General features: G+C 39.6%; 2 protein-coding genes across 6 annotated transcripts in view; both read right to left on the minus strand.

The window, feature by feature from the left end:
* Window positions 1-14,672, minus strand: part of dip2a (disco-interacting protein 2 homolog A) — a 76,717-nt gene extending 62,045 nt beyond the window's left edge. For 2 of the 5 annotated variants that reach the window (XM_020651150.3, XM_029280645.2), the window contains exon 1: window positions 14,160-14,671. In XM_020651150.3, coding sequence (XP_020506806.1) covers window positions 14,160-14,283 — 124 coding nt within the window. In that variant the 5' untranslated portion in view covers window positions 14,284-14,671. Of the gene's footprint in view, window positions 1-14,159 lie in introns of all 5 variants that reach the window. The other 3 variants (XM_065961822.1, XM_020651152.3, XM_029280644.2) reach the window with 2 other exon arrangements.
* A 1,133-nt stretch (window positions 14,673-15,805) lies between these two features.
* On the minus strand, window positions 15,806-20,336 carry LOC109996854 (CASP8 and FADD-like apoptosis regulator). The gene is made up of 10 exons (XM_020651174.3): window positions 20,056-20,336; window positions 19,648-19,959; window positions 19,459-19,564; window positions 19,184-19,319; window positions 18,500-18,555; window positions 18,342-18,411; window positions 17,907-17,953; window positions 17,719-17,797; window positions 16,671-17,166; window positions 15,806-16,587 (listed from the first exon to the last, which is right to left on the minus strand). Exons 2-10 carry the CDS (start codon window positions 19,947-19,949, stop codon window positions 16,458-16,460), a joined length of 1,422 nt encoding a protein of 473 aa, XP_020506830.3. The 5' UTR covers window positions 19,950-19,959; window positions 20,056-20,336; the 3' UTR covers window positions 15,806-16,457.
* Window positions 20,337-20,775: the final 439 nt, after the last annotated feature.

Raw genomic sequence — 20,775 nt, forward strand, 5'->3', positions numbered from 1 at the left:
CTGAGAACAAGAATAAACAGTCAGTTTCAGAGAGACAGACGGGCGGTGAGCGCAGGGTCTGCTCTAGCACTTATCCTCACACACATGTAAGCCAGGGGCCAAACTCGTAGCCTAACGCAACAAACAGTGTGTGACACAGGGGAAGGGGGGGAGGATGAGTATCTGTGTGTTGAGTATGTGCACATACGTGTGCAAGCTAAGCCTGCTGAAGTTAAAAGAAAATACAGAACAGAGCAGAGTCAGGAGTCTCAGATGATCATCTGGGTAGACAGAGGTGGTAGCACATGGTTTCCAGAGCCAGGGGCCAATTCCTTTTGCACTACAGAAAAGGTGCAGATTGATGGCAGTGCTACTGAAACTCTGCATTGGCCATCATTCGTCTTCCATGACCTGAAGGGTGATGCAGCATCAGTAACACAGGGTCAGAGGTCAAGGCCCGTAGACAGTTCATCTTCACAACTCCTGAAGAAGACAGGATAGTAATAAGGGAAGTATATTGCAAAAAAATAAAGGCAGATATTGGTGTAGCTCTTTGAAAAGATCTTTAGGAGGAAGAGGAATAGAAGCTACCAAAGAAATCATGAAAAGAATCAGCATTAAAGTCCCTGTCATTTTTCAACAAATTTTCAGGGCTAGTCTGCTAGATCAAAACACATTACAAAAAGCACAGTGATAGCAAACTTCCTTTATCAAACGTGCTACATCATTGGCTGATATTTGCATGCACACACACACACAAACACACACACGCACACACACACACATTTTACTGAAGGCACAGTGGCCTTTTCACCTGAGTGAATATGAGGATGCAGTGTTGCTGAATGCATTGTCTTAATTCTTAGCATTTGTTTGAACATGGTATTTACTGAATCTGGATAACTATAATCAAGAGGAAGTCATCCAGAAAAAGACAGACTTGAAGTTGTGTCCTGTGATTACTTCAAGTGTTCCCAGTGTTTGTCTATGTGGCAACTGCACAGGAGTCTGGTACAAACAGATTTAAAAAACAAGCAATATGAATATTGTAAAACATTGATTTCCCTGATGTGTGACATGCTCCAGCTGTTTCTGTGTAATGGAAAATGTAAATCTAGGCCTCCTCATTCCTCCCACTCCTCCTTTCTTCTTCCTCCCTGTTTTCTTCTCCTTCAGCTGACCTTTTAGACACAGACATGTAAATACAACTCCCTTTATAGATTTGACTTGGACACACTGAGTTCAACCTCAGAAAAGAAAATAGTCTGTGCTGCAACACTGGAGTGGACATGAAAAGCATTACATCTTTAAATAGAAACACACTGGTTACTCTGTTGATTTAATCATTTTTTGAGTACATTTTCCTTGGTCTTGCTTGGCCAGAATCTAGAGTTAATTAGAAATTTTCAATGACAGAAAACAGCACAATTCGAGTTTTAATTTTAACAGTGTTCTACAACATTCAATACTGAAAAGATTAGTAGAGGATGAGCTGCACAAGTTGAGAAAAGCAGATATTTTAGGATTCAGCTATAACAGAGGGGATGTTCTCTACCTTAGTAACTAACCTTTGTTGTTTTAATACTCCTTATTTTAGTCTTATCAACCTTTTCTAGGGATGTCAGGTAGTGCTGTGCATTTATGAGAATGTTGTTATACAATATGTTGCAGCAGGGTACATGGATTACAATTAAGTATGTTTGGCATATTTGCATGCTGTTAGCAAGGCCATTTCTTTAGCTTTCATGTAATAGCATGAAATCTCTCTTTTTTTTTTAAAAGGGAAGAAACAAGGAAGTAGTGACTCGTGTCAGTTTTCAGCTTGTCGGGTCATATGGCTCACTCACTCATAGACACACAACACAAAATTGCCAATTACGCTGAGGCTGTGGTAGTGAGCCTTAAGATGAAGTTAGCACTCGAGTGTTTGTGTGAGTGTGTGTGTGTTTGTGTGTCACCAGGAGCATGACACACTCTGAGAGCATGCCAACAGCTCTCTGCCACTTGTAGGAAGACTTGACTGCGTCTCTTTGACAGAAAGGATAGAATCAAGACTGTCCATACGTTTGTCTTCACTGCATGTTATCAGATATTATAAACAATGTTTAGCAGAACAAACTCTCCAAACAACTTCAAAACCAACTCAGTGTTATTTTTGAACAAGAAGAAAATAGTTTCTTGGATGGAGACAAAGGGTTTAAAGGGAGCGGTTTCGAGGAATGGAGGACAGAGTTCTGAGATTCAACAACTGAGCTCCAACTGTTATCATGAGGGCAGTCGCACACATGTTTCAGAACCACAGCCATGAGCGCTGACCGCAGACTGCAGAGTCCTGTGACCTCTATGTCAAGTATGCAGTGAGTAAGAGCGTAGAGACGTGACGTTTGCATGTGTGTGTGTGTGTGTGTGTGTGTGTGTGTGTGTGTGTGTGTGTGTGTGTGTGTATGCGTGTGTGTATTAGATTACAGGTCAGCTTAGAGCCATTGTTCCTCCGTGAGTGCCTGAGATTCCACAAGTAATACTGTTTGAAAGGTTATTCAAAATCTTTGGGGTGTGTTGACAAGCAGAAAAACTGTGCTTAATGCAGTAACAGGAAGGTGTGTTTCTTATTCCCATATGCTACACACATCAGATCAGTACACCAATGGTTTCTATGTTTGGCTAATTTTATCTATCCATCTATGTAGGTCATCTATAGGCAGTATCTAAAAGTGAAGTTAAATGCAGTTAAAGGTACAGAACTTGTTTCAGAAAACTGCTTAACTCTTTTAAGCTCCACTCCACTCTGAGCTCCTTATCAGTGAAACATCTGGTGTGTGTGTGTGAGCAGTAGTAGTATAGCCAGAGTAAACAACGCAGTGATTACTTTTGACTCTGAACATATACAGTACAAGAAACCATGTTCATACATCATTACTCAGGAATGGAGATTTGATTCAATCTTCTTAGATAGTTACTTTCACCTGACAACAAAAGGACCACTCACAGCAAATTAGTGGTCGAGAAAAAGATGATTAAGTTATCTTCAATCGACAAAGACTACGAGGCGAAAGATGCAAGGCTGTTGAGATGTTAGGTCAGGAGAAATAACATCAATTATACAGTAAAAGCTGCAACTGTGCTTTGATCTAGAAACTGTCTCTCATCGACCGCTGCATCCAAATCACCAGAAGAGAGACAAAATAGTCATGAGATGTGAAGCTCTTATTTATCCTGATAGTTTTTACATTAAATTGCTATGATTATTGTTGAGATTATTTTGTTGCAAGCTAAGGAGCTTTGATAGCTGAACCTACAGTATTTTATCACAATTTATCAATAATTTATTATCTAAATATCTGTTTCTCTATAAAATATGTACGGTACTGGAGCAGCAGGTTGTTGTTATGCATGTTAGATCAGCAGCGGAGAGGGTTCTCTGTAATGTTTTTAACCGAAAGAGCATCAGCGTTTGCCCTATGTGCATCTAGCAGAAGAGGCGCACCGCTGCTGAAATATGACCACCGCTGCTTGGCTCCAGCTTATCTCCTTAGAAAATAATATTATATTAATTTGTGCTACGGAATTAAATGTGACCATCGTTTTAAAATACATTATTCATTTTCTTTGGTACATTTCTGACTCCTCCCGTCTTCTACCATTACCCACAAGCCAGGTTATGACAATAGGGTGGTTGTTGGTTGATTATTTTGTCCAATAAATGTGAATAATTATTTTCAACACATTTCTTTTTTAATTGCACGCAATTAAGAAATTGTTCCACTTCACCTCCGCTGCTACAACTCCAACCTAGGGGAAACACTGAGCATCTCAATTTGATCTCCTTTTCAGCGATTAAGTTTCATCTTCCTTAAATACAACTTGCATCTTGGTTAGTTACTATTGGCCACCTCAAAACTCAAGCAGTCAGACCATCAGGAGCGTCGTCATCAAGCAAACCCATAAGCCAGATATTCTAAACTACTTCATTTGGGGGTAGAAATGATAGTGAGTGAACCCAAAATAGCAGTTACAGTCCCTAAATGAATTGCTTACTTATTTATACATTTAACAAAATGGGCACAAGTCTCTTGTTTTTTTTGCAACAATATTCTTTATATCTTTGCTCCAAAATAAGATTCACAAACTTATTTTTTAGACCTCTATTATAAACGTTTAAATGTACTGTATCAGTTAAGTGCTGGTGATGTATCTATTATGATATATGTTTAAATGTATTTTTACAAGGTACTTCAGTTGCACCCTCATCTCCTACTCACATTGTACTGACTCGGCCAGAAGAGTCCATTTATATAAACTTTGCGTCCTTCTTTCACCCAGTATGCTTCAAATGAAAATGCACCTCTTAATGCACCACCAGGAGCTGGCTCAGAAAGGAGAAAGTCTTATTACAACAAGTATGGTTGTTGTTTATCCAGATGATTTATGTCTTACAAGAATTAGTTAGTGGTTGTTAAATGCTGAAACAGACTCCACCATTTGTCAGTTATGCCTTAGGATATTTAAATGCAGTCCTGACTTGCCCTCTCTTTGCGTATTTACAGGTACACACTGGGAAAAGTCTCTGCGGACTATCAGCAGCAGAGCTCACCTGAAACTGTCTGCTTGCTCAGAAAGTACACAGGCTGAAAATGAATTTTCTGGTATGTGGGCTGGGTAAAATATATATTTAAAAAGAAAAGGCCTGGGTTAAACCCCTCAAGAAAAAAACTCACACAGATGTGTTTTATCTTTTTCCTCCTGTATTCTACTGGGACACCTAAGGGAACGGGGTAAAGAGGAGGGGGAAACTTGGCCTTGTTCTTTTAAAGGCTGGGACAACCTGCTAGGCTGTGTGTATGTTTGTTGTATGTAGCCTCGCCCTCCAGCAGTGGTTGGGGTTTAGAAAACCCTCTCCTCACGGTGAAGTTGATAGGTCACGGCACATTCCAGACATTTTCTGTGTTTGTTTTCCACCAGGAAGGCTCACAATGCAGCCTGCTGTTGCTACAAAGGGCTCTGTCTGTCTTTGATCTGCACATCACACCTGAGTAGGCGCACACATTGACTGAAAAATAAAAAAATCAAGTCATGTTCATTGTCTTCTCAGACATCTCTTAGAAGTTGGAGTTGGGGTGTTGATGTTATATTCCCAAACGTAAACTTCCACCCTAAAAGTAAAAAGAAGACTGGCTACTCCAAGTGAAGCTGTAGCTCCATATTAGCATCTTGAGGAACCCAGATGGTTTACAGAGCTAAGAAAATTTATTTCATAGCTTTTATTCCTTCATATTCTACACTTATGGCTGCTCTCTGGCCAGCTGCTGAGTTCATAGACTCCCTCTGCCCTGACATGCTGTGCTGGCTGACTTCGGCTAAGTCATAGTCAGAGAAGGTCAAGAGAAGCTAATAGGTGTTCATGGCACTGACCAGTACATCATTACATCACCTATGTGGAATTGTTAATCATTAATTATTTCAATTAAAAACTGCCAGGTTTTTAACATTAAAGTGAGCACACTTGTGAATAAAAGGTAATAGGTAAGAGGGAGGTAACAACAGATGGTTCAGAGCAGCTAAACAAGATGTAATCTTGTTGTTTTGCAGAATAATTTAATAGCTGATAATGCCAAATAATTAACATTTTAGCTACAGCTTTTGGGATGTATGTCGTCATAGTTTAGCTCTCTGGTATTACATGTTATGTTTCAACAGAGAAAATGAAATATGAAATGATAGAAGTGAGTTGGATCAGATAAAGACAGCAGCGTGGGCTGTGACAAGGGCAATTTATGAATTTTCACCTTGAGCTTTGAAAGACTTTATGTCGGATAAAAGCTCTCTGCACAGCTCAGTGACCTCAGCCCTGCATCCCCCTCTCTGCAAGCAATTCCCGCAGCACCTCTAACACAGCAGTACAAATGTTGAAAACATACTCTACTTATGCAAGAAACATGAATAATAGAATTTGTTCTCTAAGTGAGCACTCGTCACACTCACACCACAGAGTGAACTTTAGTTACCTGACTCTTTATGCGTGTCTTCTGCCATTCAAATCTCATGGTGAGCCTCTGTCTCATCCAGATTTTCAAAGAGGGGCAAGGCATCAATACACACAGGTAGGCAAGCAGATGACAATATTTTCAAACCTGAATTCTGAATTAGGCAGTACAAAAGCCATGGTGGGCAGAAGAGTAGTGTGGGTTTGGTAATGTGTCCTTGAAGTGGGGCATGCAGCTTGTTTAGTCACTCAGCAGATCTTTATGGTTCCGGTGCCCGCTGCCCCACCCTGCTCTACGCTGCATGTGGCATCTCTCTCACAGCAAGGAAACATTAGCTGTCAACCCCACATGCACAAAAGGTACTGTGCCTGGCATGCATTTCAACGAGGATTATACATTGGACCTGAGATGTTAATTCAGTTCTGCAAAATAGTCTTCTTAACATCCTTAATCATTCCCTTATAGTGCTGACATACACACCTTCTGAACCACCACAGAGAATATTTTCTGTACCAGGATGGACAGCATGATGGCCTGGCTGGAGGCTGGCAACAACATCTAAAGGGGCAAAGGGCCAGGACTCTGGTGGGCATGAAAATGACAAACTTCCTGGTTTCATCTGATCCAAAGGTTAATGATACAGACATGCAGAGATACTTAAGAGTATGCAGTGGCAGCAAGTTAAGCTTCTAATAGTTTGCAATATAAGGATGAAGGTCTACTCGTCTTTAATCAGTCAACTTTTGATTTGGTTTTACTCAATTAATTGAGCGTACAGCTAATTCTCTTGGATAGTTAGCAAGGATCCAGGTCTGATCAGAGTATTAGATGTCTAACATGCCTGGTTTCCTTTCACCTTTCCCCACACTAGAAAATGTTGCCGTGTGTCATCCTGTGGACTGTGACAGAGCTCAATTGTTCAGCGATTAATGTCTTCAACTGTGACAATTTCAATGCAGCATTGCTTGAGACACTAATTAGTTAGGGACTTTTCACAGTTGAATCGGTTCAGAGAGAAAGATATGATGTAAATTAAGAAATGTTATATCTTAACTTTCAGAACAAACTTTAAAACTGTTCTACTGAAAGCATTCACAATATAGGAGTATTAACAATTTTCTTTTGAATGTAAGGATTAATTTCAAAACTTGATATCAAATTTTACAAGGGCAAAAACTATGGGATGGTAGGCAAGATGTGATTAAAAACAAATCAATCAATTCCTTTTTTTATCTAATCCTTACAGAAGCAAATATTTCTTGAGAAAAGAGATTTTTGGCTCCTACAGTATAAAGACAGAGACAGGATGTTGAAGAGTGCAGTTAAAGAACACAGATGGGACCTACAGTACAGAGGAACAAAATGCAATTTAGTCACAAGGGAAAACAATTGGAGTATTTTTAGCCTGATTAGAAACACAGCCCTGTGTTTCTTTACTACACATAGAGGAGCACCTTTACCACCGACCCAGAAACACGAGCAAAAAAGTCAAAGTACCACACACTTCCATGTGCACGGACTGAACACAAGCTGAAGCACATGAGAGCAGCACAAGAATCTGAAGCTCTACTCCGCTCTGAGGCACACCCTTGAAATATTTATTACCCTCCACCACGTTCTCTCCTCCACTATGGGTCACAGCATAGCTAACTCTTTATCTCTGAACTGGACTTTATAGCAGCTACAGCCGCCAGCGAGCTAGATCCAAGGCTCAACATTCTTCTCTTCTGGATCCTATTATGGGGCTAAGCAGCCGTCAACACACAAGCCCTTCAGTAATTGTCCTAAATCCTACATGTTGTTAAAGCTCTTAATGTACAATGGGATCTCACATTCATTGAATGTTTGTTTCTTCTAAACAATAGGCTGAAGACTCAGTGTGAGCCCAGTGGATGTTGTTTCTTTATGAGTTGGTGTTGGGAGTCAGAGACCACAGAGAGGAATGAGTCAGGACCAGTAAGCAGTCATTCCCTGCACATAGTGGTCTTCCCTTAACAAAGTCTGTAGGCCAGCTCACTGGGGTTTCCTGTACACTCATACATTCCAAAAAGAGTTTTTATGACACTGCTGGTCACCAAAGCTATCTTAGCCCACCTATTATGCAGCGTATGACCTAAGTTGAATAACAAGCCAATATAACACATTATTGTGTGGTGCTTCTGTTCAATGAAGGTTCTACCATTAGGGGTATATAAAGGTTTTTTAAGGATCTGGGGAATACATGTTATTACTGTATATGCATTCTAGGAAATTGATCATTGAAATGAATGCCATGGTAGTAGAAATTAAATGGATATTGATATTTGTTCCACATGTTGCGTGGTGTGAGCAACAAAAAAAGCTGTAAAGGGGCAGAATGGGTAAGAGCAGAGATTTCTATGGGTACAAGATTTTGTAGCCTCCGCTTACTTACTCTTCGGACAAATAATCAGCAGAAAATAGCAGCTGTAGGTCAAAAAAATGGATCTACTGTAAATCAAAACCAATGAGAAACTCATCATAATAGGTGAAAAAATCCCAAATCATTGCTTTAAAGTACAGTTGCAACAATGAATAAAATAAGATTGACAATTATTTCACGCTGAAGAGATTTCATGGTTTTCTCTCAAAATCATTAATTTTCATTTTATTTTTGAATCTGCAATCATCCTGTGAGTCAGTTTGTCAGGAATGGCAGAGCACTGTGTAAGAGTTGTAATACAGTTGAATACTTTACTCCCCTATGGTCTAGCCGTTAAGATTCCTTGTTTTAACCCAGGCGTCCCGGGTTTGACTCCCGGTATCAGAACTTGATTTTGGGGGCGGCATTAGCTCAGTCTATATGGACTTAGGTTGGGAACTGGAGGGTCACCGGACAAAGTCTGGAAACTGTTCTGATAGCTGGAGAGGTGCCAGTGTACTTCCTAAATACTACCGAGGAGGTGCCCTTGAGCAAGATGCTCGCTATGGGCAGCCCCCTCCCTCTGACATCTCTGCTTTCATGCATGTCCAGTTTATCATTGTCCTGTTTGTGCGTGTGTGTATTTCAGCCTATGTGTGTGTAGCATGTTCAACAAAAGTGTAAAATGTAATTTCCCTTCACAGTAAAATATATCTTCTTCTTCTATGGTCTTGTTGCACTTGATAGCTTCTTACAAAGAAATGGTCAGGTAAGAGTAAGATTGATAGCAACAACAACCAAGTGAACTTTCAAACCACGTGACAAAGTTAATTTGGACAACAGACGATTATTACAGCCTCAATCCTCAGACAGTGCCAAAGGTGTAGAAGGTTGTGCAAGTTCAATCATCACCATCTTATTACTTCAGTTTCCATCTGACAGCACTCTGCACCCTACAGTGAGTAAAGTTTCAAAATTAGTGATAAGGTGTAACTTTAATGATCAGCATGGGTCATTTCATCAGCTATAGGATACAGACGAGAATAGAAACAAATACAAACAGTGCCTATCATTTTACTGAACTCTTAATGTGGCTTATAATGAACAGAACATTTTCAAAAAAGAGTTCCCAAATTAATACTCAAGCCTGCTTCAAACATAAAAAAAAACACAAGCAAGAAACCACCTAAATTACCAAAAACCTGTTTTTCTTCCCTGTCAATGTTTGCTGAAACAGAGCAGGCAGAATAAAAGCAATGACCAACTCAGGGAAGTTCCAGCATGCATACACCAGCACGGGACTTAAAATGACTTTGTAATCAGAGGGTTTAGAGAGCAAACAAAGAAGGAGGGACAGGAACCGAGGAATGATAGAGCGAGTCTATGAATTACTCAGCAGACACGTCTCTCCCTCTTTCCCCCCTGCAGGAGATAATAGGGGTCATCAGTCTCCTTGGCCTCCTTTTACGCCCCATCTTCTGACCGCTCATCTACATCCAGGTCAGCTGAGAAATACCACAGTATACCTTTTCAATAACTGTGCTGGGTAGAACTTGTTAGGAGGGGTTACAGTCTGCTAAGCAACCTTCTCATTAAGCAGACTTACAGAGCTAACTGGATTTAGGTGGTCAAAGGTTTTGTCATACTTTTGATATCACGTGTTTTAAAATGATACAAACACTGTTATTTTGGGAGTGATAGTGTTGAATTATTTTTAACCAAAAACTGCGGCGAGCAAAAGATAGACAGCAGCAGTTGTTCATTCAAGTTCACAGATCTGTTAATCCGAATACTTCAATTGGGTCTACATACCCTATACTTGGGGACAACTAAGGAAACTGTCTACTGCACACACAATGCTGCACACTCTCTAAATTGCAGAGATACATTAGCACACACAACCAAAATGTCACCAATGTATCTCTGCAATTAAGAGAGTGTAGAGCATTTTTTGGTCATTAAAACAATAAATGTCTCAATATTGGATGCCTAGGACTTCTATTTTTGTTAACCTGATATCTTAAACAGGTATACGTTTTTCGTTTGATTTTTATTATCGTATCAAAACTTGAAATTCTGCGACAACCCTAAACTGGATAACTGGACTGGTTTACGGTCTTTAAAACAATTTTTCTCACCCAGCTTCGAGTCCTACATGAGGAACTTCGGGATGATATTTTGGGGGCATTTTCCCCTTTTTCAGATTAAGAGTAAAAAGGCAGTTGGGAAATGGTGTGAAAGAGATTCAACCATTATAGATTTTACAAATGACACTGTATCTATTCTGCTTCTAAGACAAACCTCTCTTTTAGCAAATACTAGGTCTCAGGTAGTATTTATCATGTTTTTCTAAGCTTTGACTGTAACTAATTTAAAAAGGGATATCTAATGTTATGGAGGAAAACAGATGTAAAGTCAACTTTTCAGGGGCTTTAAATCTCGAAAGCCTTTTTACTTACTGAGTCCATTTTCCACATTTACAGTGAATCTGAAGGTACTGAAGGTATTCATATTATTTAGTAATCCTGCCACACTGTAATGGAATCGTGTCTATTAAAGGTCCCATATTATGCTTCTTCTGGTTTTATATGCCCTTTAGTGTGTTTTCCAAGTGTCCTGTGCATGTTTAGGCACATCTATGTGCAAAAATTCAAAGTCCGCGGAAACGCGGCTTCTCCTACCTCCTCCTGTTAGCTGTAGCATTAGCTGCATGTAACGCTCGGTTCTAGCCCCCCCCAATAAAAAATTGTCAGTGCGGCGTCATTGTCAGTGTGAGATCACTGATCTAAGCCCATTGGCTCGTTGTGGCAAGCCCTGCAGCTCATGTTGAAATTTCCGAGACACGTGCTGAGCAACTGACCAATAACGACAGAGCGGATCGGCAGACCAATCAGAGCAGACTTGGCTCACGTGGGGTCTAACAGTGGGGGCTCAGCAGAGCGTAGCTGACTGACTCAGGGAGCAAGGAGGAGCAGTACATGAAAACAGACACTTTTTTCGGACTTTAGCTATTGTGAACATACAAAAGTAGGTACATAGATTAAATATACGAACCCCAAAAAGGGCATAATATGGGCTCTTTAAGTAAAGCCTTTTTCATGATTAGTAAGTTACAAAACCATATTAAAAGCAGCATGTAAAGACAAGTTAGGAATAAAAGGGAAAAATTGAACATTATAGCTAGCACACATGCTCACTAAGAAATACATTGAAAATTAATGCATTATGCATCGCTTGAGGACGCACTATCTATTATAACACAATAAGAGTGCACAAGTTGTTTATTTGTCACATTAGCAGGCTGAAGCTGCTGACACTGGACTATTATCTAGCTCAGCTGCTGGATTGTCTCAGACTCATGTTATTCCAATGACTGCCGCTGCCAAACTGCTTAAGAAAACATACATGACACATCTATTCAACATCATGAATAATACAGTGTTTCTGCCTGCTCAGGCATACTAAAAAACCAAGATGAATCCCTCAGTGGGTCACAGACATGCCTGACTTTAAATCCCTGTGAGAAGAGCACAATGAGAAAGAGAGAAAACCTGCAGGATTGTCAGGCTCTCATCTCCTTCCAATAAATCCTAGACGTCTTTTATATCCTGAGACAGGATGCAACGGGGAGGCAACTGAAGGGCAACATCACGAGGTGAAGAGTTCGCAGCCGCTTACAGGAATAGGATTTGAGACCGGAGAGAAAGAGCTTGATTTCTCTTCACACACAAAAAGAGAATGACATTCTCCTCTTTGATCAGGGACAGAATAAAGGTAACATGGAATTGTGGAGTCACAGAGAGAGGCTGTGAAAGTTATTGAGCTGCATGGGAGAAGAAGCAGAAGGCAACAGAGGCAGAGAGAGATACTGCTATCACAGCTCCAACATGGCAGGATGTGACATGTGGAGAGCAGGAAGAGGAAACTGGACAGATATAGATTAATTTGGTTGCAGCTCCTGAAAACATGTCTATCCCATTAGGGCCCTTGGTGGCGGTTAATGTGCTTATCAAAGCGTGCACCTTTGGTCTTTTCCTCACCCCGGCCTGAGGCAGCCAGTGCTCCTGCAGCCAGTCTTCACAGGACAAGTAAAGGCTTTAATTTAACCACGGATCACTTGGTTTTCTATTGTTTCAAGTTTTAAGATTACAATGAATGCATTGTAGATTTCACATTTTCCTTAAAGCTGGCAAGAAATAGGGTCACACCCGCGGGTCAAACTCCAAAACTAATCAGACTTAATGTAGGCCATTAATTAGTATAGCTTTACAAAAGCTCAGCTAATTTAACCACGTGCGAACAACTCAAACACAGAATCACACTGAAACAATAGGTCTCATTGAACTAACACAAACACTAAAGGAAAGCTAGGTAAAAGAAAACTCATCAATAAACCTGATTTACTGTTCTCTAACCCCCCTTTTTAACAGTGCACTAAAACTGTGCTTTTAAGGATTTAATATCCACAGGAGACTACGCCTATAGCTTTGTTTAGTCTTTACTGTACTAAGTGTTTACAGTTAAATACAAAGTAATGAAGTAAAAAGAGGTTTTGGACTTCATCTTTTTTTTTTCTTGGTTCATTTGTAGACTTGGCTGTAACATGATACGTCTAATATATTGTCTTTTAGTGAAGTGATTATGTAAATCCTAACAGTAAGCATCATTTCCAATTATAGAGGGCTTTGTATTTGGAAATGATATAATGCGGTTAAGGGACTGTCTAGTAGACATCCCTTCTTTGTTTATGTGTAAATGCAGCAATTATGATCAAAAGTTCTGTATAGAGCTTGGCTTGGAAGTAAGAATGAGGTTAGCTTTGGTTTAAAACATCTGGTTGTAAAAAGATTTAACTCATAGGATACAATCAAATGTATAGTGTCAAATGTAAGGATACATAAATTTATTTGAGAAATAACAATTAATATAGTTTTATATAAGTCTGCAGATGCAAGACATCCATGAACAAATGCCTCTTCTTGCTCAATTTGTACTATAAGTTTATCAAAATGTAAAGTCAAAACAGTCATCCTAAAAGGGAGCAACTGAACCTAAAAACATATACAGTGTGCACCCGTACAAATGGACGCACACACAAAAAAGTTTGAATATCAGCAGCAGTATTCTTGAATTAAGTTTGTAGAAAAAAGATCGTCATGTTTGCTTACATAAACATTTAAAGCCTGCGTTGCCCTTATTCAGCAATGTTTCAACTTTTCTTATGATCTTGTACTTCCATGGTTTATGATTAAAAACAGTAATTACCATAAGATGGTGTCAGGTCATACAAGATGAGAATGGTTTGGCTTTTCAATTTCCCAGTTTCTTAAACTTTGGAGAGGACAAATGATCTGGTGAGGTGTACAGCAGGGCCACATTGGAGCAGCATGGGTGTGTCAGTTCAGCTGTTAACTATGAGGCTGATAGCCATCTGGCCAAACATGCTAACCTGTTTCTGCTTTCTGCAGGTTTGACATCTAAATGTCAGGTCTATGTGCATCGCTTGTCTTCATCATAAGTCAAATAAAACATCATAACCATTTAACCAGAGTAATTTAGGTGAGTAAGCACACTGTAGTAAGCTGTAAGGAGGATATTACTACAGCAGAAGTTGAGTTTTGGGGGTGACTGGTGGTAGCAGAGGGACTTCTGGGATGCTGGCATGTTTTCAAACAAGAGCCACAAAGCTAAAGATAAAGGGCGGTGGTTCTGACAGCTGTCAAACATTATACTGTTTAAAGCACTCCTCCAGGAACAAATACAGCGTGCCTTTGCCAAGCGTTTGGTTTAGTTCTGTGTGCATGTTGTTGTCAACTTACCCTCTGAGAGCTCCAGCTCCAGCTCCGCCAGCTTCTCCCGGACCTCCGCCGGCAGGGTCATAGCGACAGCCGGCGTGGGCTCCAACATCATCGTTAACAACCCGCTTGAGGTTCTCTCAGCCATGGTGGTCCAGAACGAAGCACAAAATAGGTCCACTGAGTCGCAGGTGTGGTGGGACAACGCGACGAGGAATTAAATAAAAACAAGCCCTCCTTACTTGGTGTCGGATAAGGAGAGCAAACAGGGTGTTGGTGTTTCTCTGGTGTCGCTGCAGCGTCGTACAGATGTGTGAGAAATCTCTCCAGCCGTCATGACACGGCTAGCTGTGAGGCTAGCAGACACACCTGGCTGTGTGTTTCCATGTGGTTAGGACCCCCCTGTAAGCGTCTCCGTGTCTATCCCTGGACACTGACGGCGTCCCGACTGTCCGCGGCTGCCTCACTTCAACTGTGGAGAGAACTCATTCAACTCCTCGCTCGCTTCCCACGGCGCAGTCGCCATTGCATCATAGCAACAGCAGTCCCAGCCGTGCGCGTTCACGACACCTACTCCTGTGTTTGTGCGCGTCCATGTGAAGCTGCACGCTGTCTCCTGATGTTCCTAATAAAACTTGGCTGCCTCCTACTGTCACAATCACAGTGCTGCGTGGTACTAAAGTTTCTGTTAGAGCAACACAAAACTGGAATTCACTGCCCACCACTATCAAAGATATACATAGATACTCCACCTTTACAACACACCTTAAAACATGGCTGTCTGACAACTATAACTGCACACGTTAATCCCTGTCAGATGGGATATGAGTGTTTGATGTGACATAGTCATTGCTGCTGCCGCTGCTGTCTGCCTCCATGTTATGTCTTGTATGCGCTTTCAATGTGGCCTCTATGATTATTCTTTTCCCAGTATTGTCTTTATTGCATGAACTGCTTTGATTGTGCTTTGTTTGTGCCTGCTCCAATTGTGTGTGATATGTTGTATGTCTATTTTCCTTTTGCTTAGGCCTGTTGTAATTACAAATGTAATGTATTTTATTGCATTTTAAATCTTAACAATTGCATTTTAGGTTGCCTACTGACAACTGGCCGGGGACTACAGCTGGACATTAGCCGTAAAGGCTAAAGCTGCTTCTTTTACTGTACAGTAAATTAAAGGGGACTGTCCACGAAACAATAAACAAATAAACAAATAATATAAAATAAAAAAAGCGCATGCACTGTTGTTGTTTTTTTTTACTGTTATTACAATTTAAAGGTGTTTTTATTTGATTTGATTTTTTCATTTGTGGGAGGAGGGGGTCAAAATGGAATTATATTCTGGTCCTTGATTTCCAAGGCCGCTAGGTTAAAAGTAATTCTTATCACAAAATATGTATGCTTTAATTTAATTATAAATGCATAACGGTTTTATCAGTAATTGCTCCCTCCAAGCACAAACTGTGGCTGGCAATTATTTCAGATGTTATTTAAATTTCCCTTTAGAAGTTATATATTTACAACAAGAATACTTTGAAATTCTAAATTCTAGAGAAATGAGAGACAGCTAAGAGCACACTAAGAGTTGATAGTAAGACCTCCTCATAAGACAAAACATAATGAAGATATTGCATGTAGTCTGTGTAGGTTCTCACTCATCCAGGTCATGGTAAATGCTAAGCTCGAACTTTACTTCATATTCATGTGATTAAACTTCATGTTATACATACATCACAGCACATCGTAGAATTTGCGTATACACTGGAAACTTGCAGGTATACAGTACAGTATATAGACAATTTGATTACGATTAACTTCATGTATATTACACTCTTTGTTTTTAAAATAAAGCATGCTTTACCACAAGAAAAAAGTTAAGGTAAATTGGAAGGTGGATTAATCTGAGCTGAACAAATAGATAGATAGATAGATAGATAGATAGATAGGCTCAAAAATTATTTTCACATTAATAAATAAAATTACCTACACATACATGTTTTAGCTGCACTGTGAGAGGAAGCAAAAACACAATTCAAATGCATAACTAAAATGACAAAATAAGTCACATTTCATATTTGGAAAAGTGAGTTGTCTGTAATAAAAACAAAAACAAATCTGTCTTCTTAAATTAAAAATTAAAAAATAAAAGGATTAAATATATATAAACAACCATATGTTTTGTGATATAAGTGTTATTAGTTACACCACTAGGTGTCAGTCTATGCACAATAAAATGTTCTTCTATGGCAAGAAGTGTGTGGTTAAATAAAATAAGTAGCTGTCATTGTGAAGCGTTTAATGAAGGTGATATTGAGGAGCCCTCTATTGTAGGTAAAGATCTTTACGTAGAGTGTGTTTCAGTTCCAAGTGGTACATTGCTCTAGGGTTCCTCTTGTTGTGCTCAAAGATGTCTCCATTCACTTCAGTATGGACATTAACCAGGTGTGTTTTCCTGCAGATGACAATAAGAGATTAGTCTGATTCTAGATTTGATCATCTAAAGCTTGTTTGGAAAATGTATAACAGAATCTGTACCTCCTCCTGCCTTTGTGCAAGGCATCTGTCAAGGCCTTCAGGTAAACAGAGCGATGCTGTCCCTGCTCCAGCTGCCGCTCATCCGTCGAGCAGTGACTCCAGAACACATCAGCATCTGAAGGGATGACATCTCTTCTGAACAACCCATCTGTCTCCAGATCCTCATCCCAGTGCTGCATCCTGGCACAGGGCTGAAACTCAGGGACGCTGTACCTCTGGATGAAGAAGAGTTTGGGCTTGCCGGCCAGCATGGGGCATGATTCTGCAGTGAACATACCTCTGATGCTGTCCAGACCAAGTCCTGCAACATTTGAGTCTGTACCCAGGATGTGGCCGTCTGTACCTCGGCTAATGATGCAACAGACAAAGCAGTCTCCTTCAAGGTTCTGTCTTTGTCTGAATGTCTCTCTGAGAGCTGCAAGAGTGGCGTCCACACTCAGCCACTTGTAGAGGAGGACATTGAAGAGAAGAGCCTGGAACGTCTGTTCCAACATGTCTGAGGGAGGAAGATTAAACCAGAATTTAGGTTTAAGCCTAAAGGTTATTATTAGATAAAGACAAAGCATTTTAAACCTACAGGTGCTACCAATAGTGTTTTTAGACTGATTTTCTTTTCCATCCAGCAGTTTAAAACCAAAATATAAAATTTACTGTCAATTTGTTCCCATTAGCTCAGGCTAGTGAGCTCTACAAAAACTACTTATCCAGTTTAGTAAACTGGTAGTAACTGGAAGGTAAAATAATGTTGTTTTTTTTCCAGAATTTTTTTCTCTCTTATTCATCCTCCAATGAATGACCCATGGGATCTCCCATGTGACCTCCACTACATTGGAAAACCACTGGTCAAAATGATCTGGCTCCCTCTGCTGGTCCTTCAACATCAGAGAGGTACTCAGAAAGGCACAACAAAGACTCTTTTTTTAAAGGTGTCAAAAATCATTGGATCACCACTGCCACAGGTACAGGACAATATACACCACCCGCTAATTAAAAAAACTAATTAAACTAATTAAAGCATTTAAGCTAGCACTAGGTGCAAGTGTCTCACCTCCATCATTTCCAATGCAGTCTATGATAACACAAACCCCTCTGGGATTAGTGTTGAATTTGTACCTGTCAAGTTGACTCTGTGATACAAAAGAACACACAAAGAATTAATGCAATTCACAAATTTAAAGCAATGAATTCTACAGTAAGAAAAACTGCACTATCAGTGAGAGTGAGGGAAACCCCTACCTGACAGCTCTGCGCTCTGTATTCAGTCACACGTTTATTTTCTGGAGCTGACAACAAAAAGTGAAAGAGTTAGTTCACAATCGAATGTCAAACAGGAGTTACCCGTGTTTCTCGGGATTGAGTGACCTCTCTTTCTGAAACGGAAAAACCCAGAGTTTCCCTCATTTCAGGGTTAACTGACTCAGTGTTTGCACAAAACCTGCTTACTACCCCAGCTCACCCAGACATCACATTTAGATTTTAGAACAATGAAAAATAACAAACATACATATACATATATATGTACACATACACACATAAGCATATGCATATACTGTATACATAAACACACACACATATATATATATATAGAGATATATATATACACACATCATAGATAAACAAAATCACATGTCTTTGTAGTTACTGAATAAGCTTTAATATAGCATGTCTTACCTCGATTGATGACTTGTCCTTGTCTAGGTTGGCATGGAGAGTGGGAACTATACGGCGTGGTAATTGGACCCTAAGGAGAACATGTTTTTCAAAAGCATAAGAGGGGGGGAGTACATCATACAACATATGTGTTCACTTTTGTTCCATATAATACTCACAGGAGAGCTGAACAGTTGATGCTGATGTGATTGTGATTGTTGCTCAGAAGGTGTCACTGTTGTAAACAGAAAAACAAATAAACACATCACAGTTTGGACGAATCACATTTTTTTTGTGTGTGTTTTTAAACTAAAACTATAAACACCAAGAGCAGTGCATCTGGAACTTGTGCATGGTTAAATGTTACAGCACCAATGTTACTGTATGTCCATGTTAAATAAACAAACAAATAAAATAAATAAACAATAATAACATTTGGAATAATTTAACACTTACAACATATGTCTGTTAAATAATCTTTAATATGTGGAACAGGGTGTCAGGAATCAATGATCAAGATATGCTTGTTAAATCATACAGAAAATGAAATTAAGTTTCACTCTTTCATACCATAGTTGATATAGTCTGACACATGCCAGAGTACCCTATTAGTCATGGTCACTGTAAAAATGTAGGTCATGCAGGAATGTTTCCTTTGTGTTACTGCCAGCAGTTTATGTGAGTGGTAGAGTCATGGACCACATTCCGATATGACAGATACCCCAATGAATGTCATTCATTTGTCTAGAGAACGTATAATGATTTCTTAATTACAATATTTTTATTTCAAAGCTCAATAAATGACATTTTCACGTGTATTCTTATATGAGGTATGTAGAAGTGGATGTAAACAACACTCTTACCTGAAGTCCTGTACTTCATCACTTTTTTCGCCAGGTCCACCCTGCTGATGTTCATTAAACATTCCTCTACAAAGTCCACTCTCTCAGGGGACACTTTGTCCAGCTTTTCAAGTTCAATGATGATATCCAGGAAATTCTATCACAGAGAACAGAGAAGGGGAAGTTGGGATTTCCGTAGAATAGTCATGTAAATGTGTGTAACATGACCAAAACTGCCCTCCCACAGACTCCCACGCCAGACTTATTCAGTAAGTAAAACCGAAGCCAAACTTTACCTTTGCTTTTTCCAAGTTTTCACGTGGTATTATACTGCTTAACAAGAATTTCACGCTGTCCAGATCATTGTTGGTCATATCTTCACTTATATTAGCCATTAACACTCTGTAGTAAGAGACAAAACCCAAACATTATTACCTTGAGATACACAAGCATGATAAGTACCTTGGATTAGGAACCAGTCTTACCTGAAACGCGGCAGACATTGTCTATAGGTAAGAGTCCTCTCCACGTCTTCCTTGCTGGTTTTACACACCTTCCTCAGGATATCAAAACGTCTAAGCCGCAACATCAGCTCTGTCAGAAGCAGGTGACCTCTCTCCTGGCGAAGCACTTTGGACTTCAGTATCTCCTTCACACATGTCACACTAGGATCCGTGTCCAGACTTCCACACAGGTACAGCAGCCTGCTGCTTTCACAGCTGCTGAGAGCGTCTGCTATTTGATTAATCGCCTGAAGCTGGTGTTGGTCTTGAATAGACATGGACATCGCTATAGGCCTACGAGGAGAAAACACAATTATATGTTGATTAACAAAAGAACACTGTCAACAACAAAATGTATCGGTGACGGTAAGGATTACTGAAATAACCTACCTATCACCGTCGTAAAGCAGAAAGAGTCCCTAAAGAGACAAGTTAAGAAGAACCAGACATATAAAACATGACGCACTTCCCAAAAAGTGCTGGGGAAGTCCCTTAATGCAAATTGAAAGCACTCCGTGATCGCCGAACATAGTCACCAGACTGCTGAAAAGAAAAGAAAGGGTATGTGCTCTTGATTACGGAATAATCACGTAATAATACGCAAATTCTTCTTTTAGGTTCCATTCAAAAGTGCACAAATGGCTGCAGCTAAAGTGAAAGTGAAAGTTACACACAAAGAAGCGGCAGATCTGTGACAACGTATTCTTCAAGGCGCACAAAAAAATCGTGGCAGCAGATTATCTGTGGCAGCCCGGTATTGTTATTTGTATAGTTTATTAGTAATCCATAAACATTTGTGAACCATTGATACATAATTGAGTTACATATTACAATTATTATGAGCCTTTTTAAAGAATACCTTATCATATACAAAATGAATATAATATCAATGTATATGTATCAATAATAAATATAATACAATATATCGCTGCTCTTTCTGTTATGTTTTACAAGTTTGTTAATTTATGCAAATGTATTCTGTAATCAAATCATGTTTGTTGGCTGCATGGGGGGGTGTAGTGTAAAAAGAATTAAGTAATGTTGAACAAAGGTGATTTTCTTCTCATCAACAAGGCCTTATTATCTTATTATCCATAAGAAAAGACCTAA

This window comes from Labrus bergylta, chromosome 13, assembly GCF_963930695.1.
Source record: "Labrus bergylta chromosome 13, fLabBer1.1, whole genome shotgun sequence".
Taxonomy (NCBI): domain Eukaryota; kingdom Metazoa; phylum Chordata; class Actinopteri; order Labriformes; family Labridae; genus Labrus; species Labrus bergylta.

Bases quoted from the DNA above. Each gene is read 5' to 3' on its own strand.
- LOC109996854 (XM_020651174.3), bottom strand. From the start codon at position 19,949: ATGTCCATGTCTATTCAAGACCAACACCAGCTTCAGGCGATTAATCAA. The intron at 19,320-19,458 runs GTAAAGTTTGGC...TCTCTGTGATAG, and splicing joins AAAACTTGGAAAAAGCAAAG to AATTTCCTGGATATCATCAT. The intron at 17,167-17,718 runs GTGAGACACTTG...TTCCTCCCTCAG, and splicing joins CTGCATTGGAAATGATGGAG to ACATGTTGGAACAGACGTTC.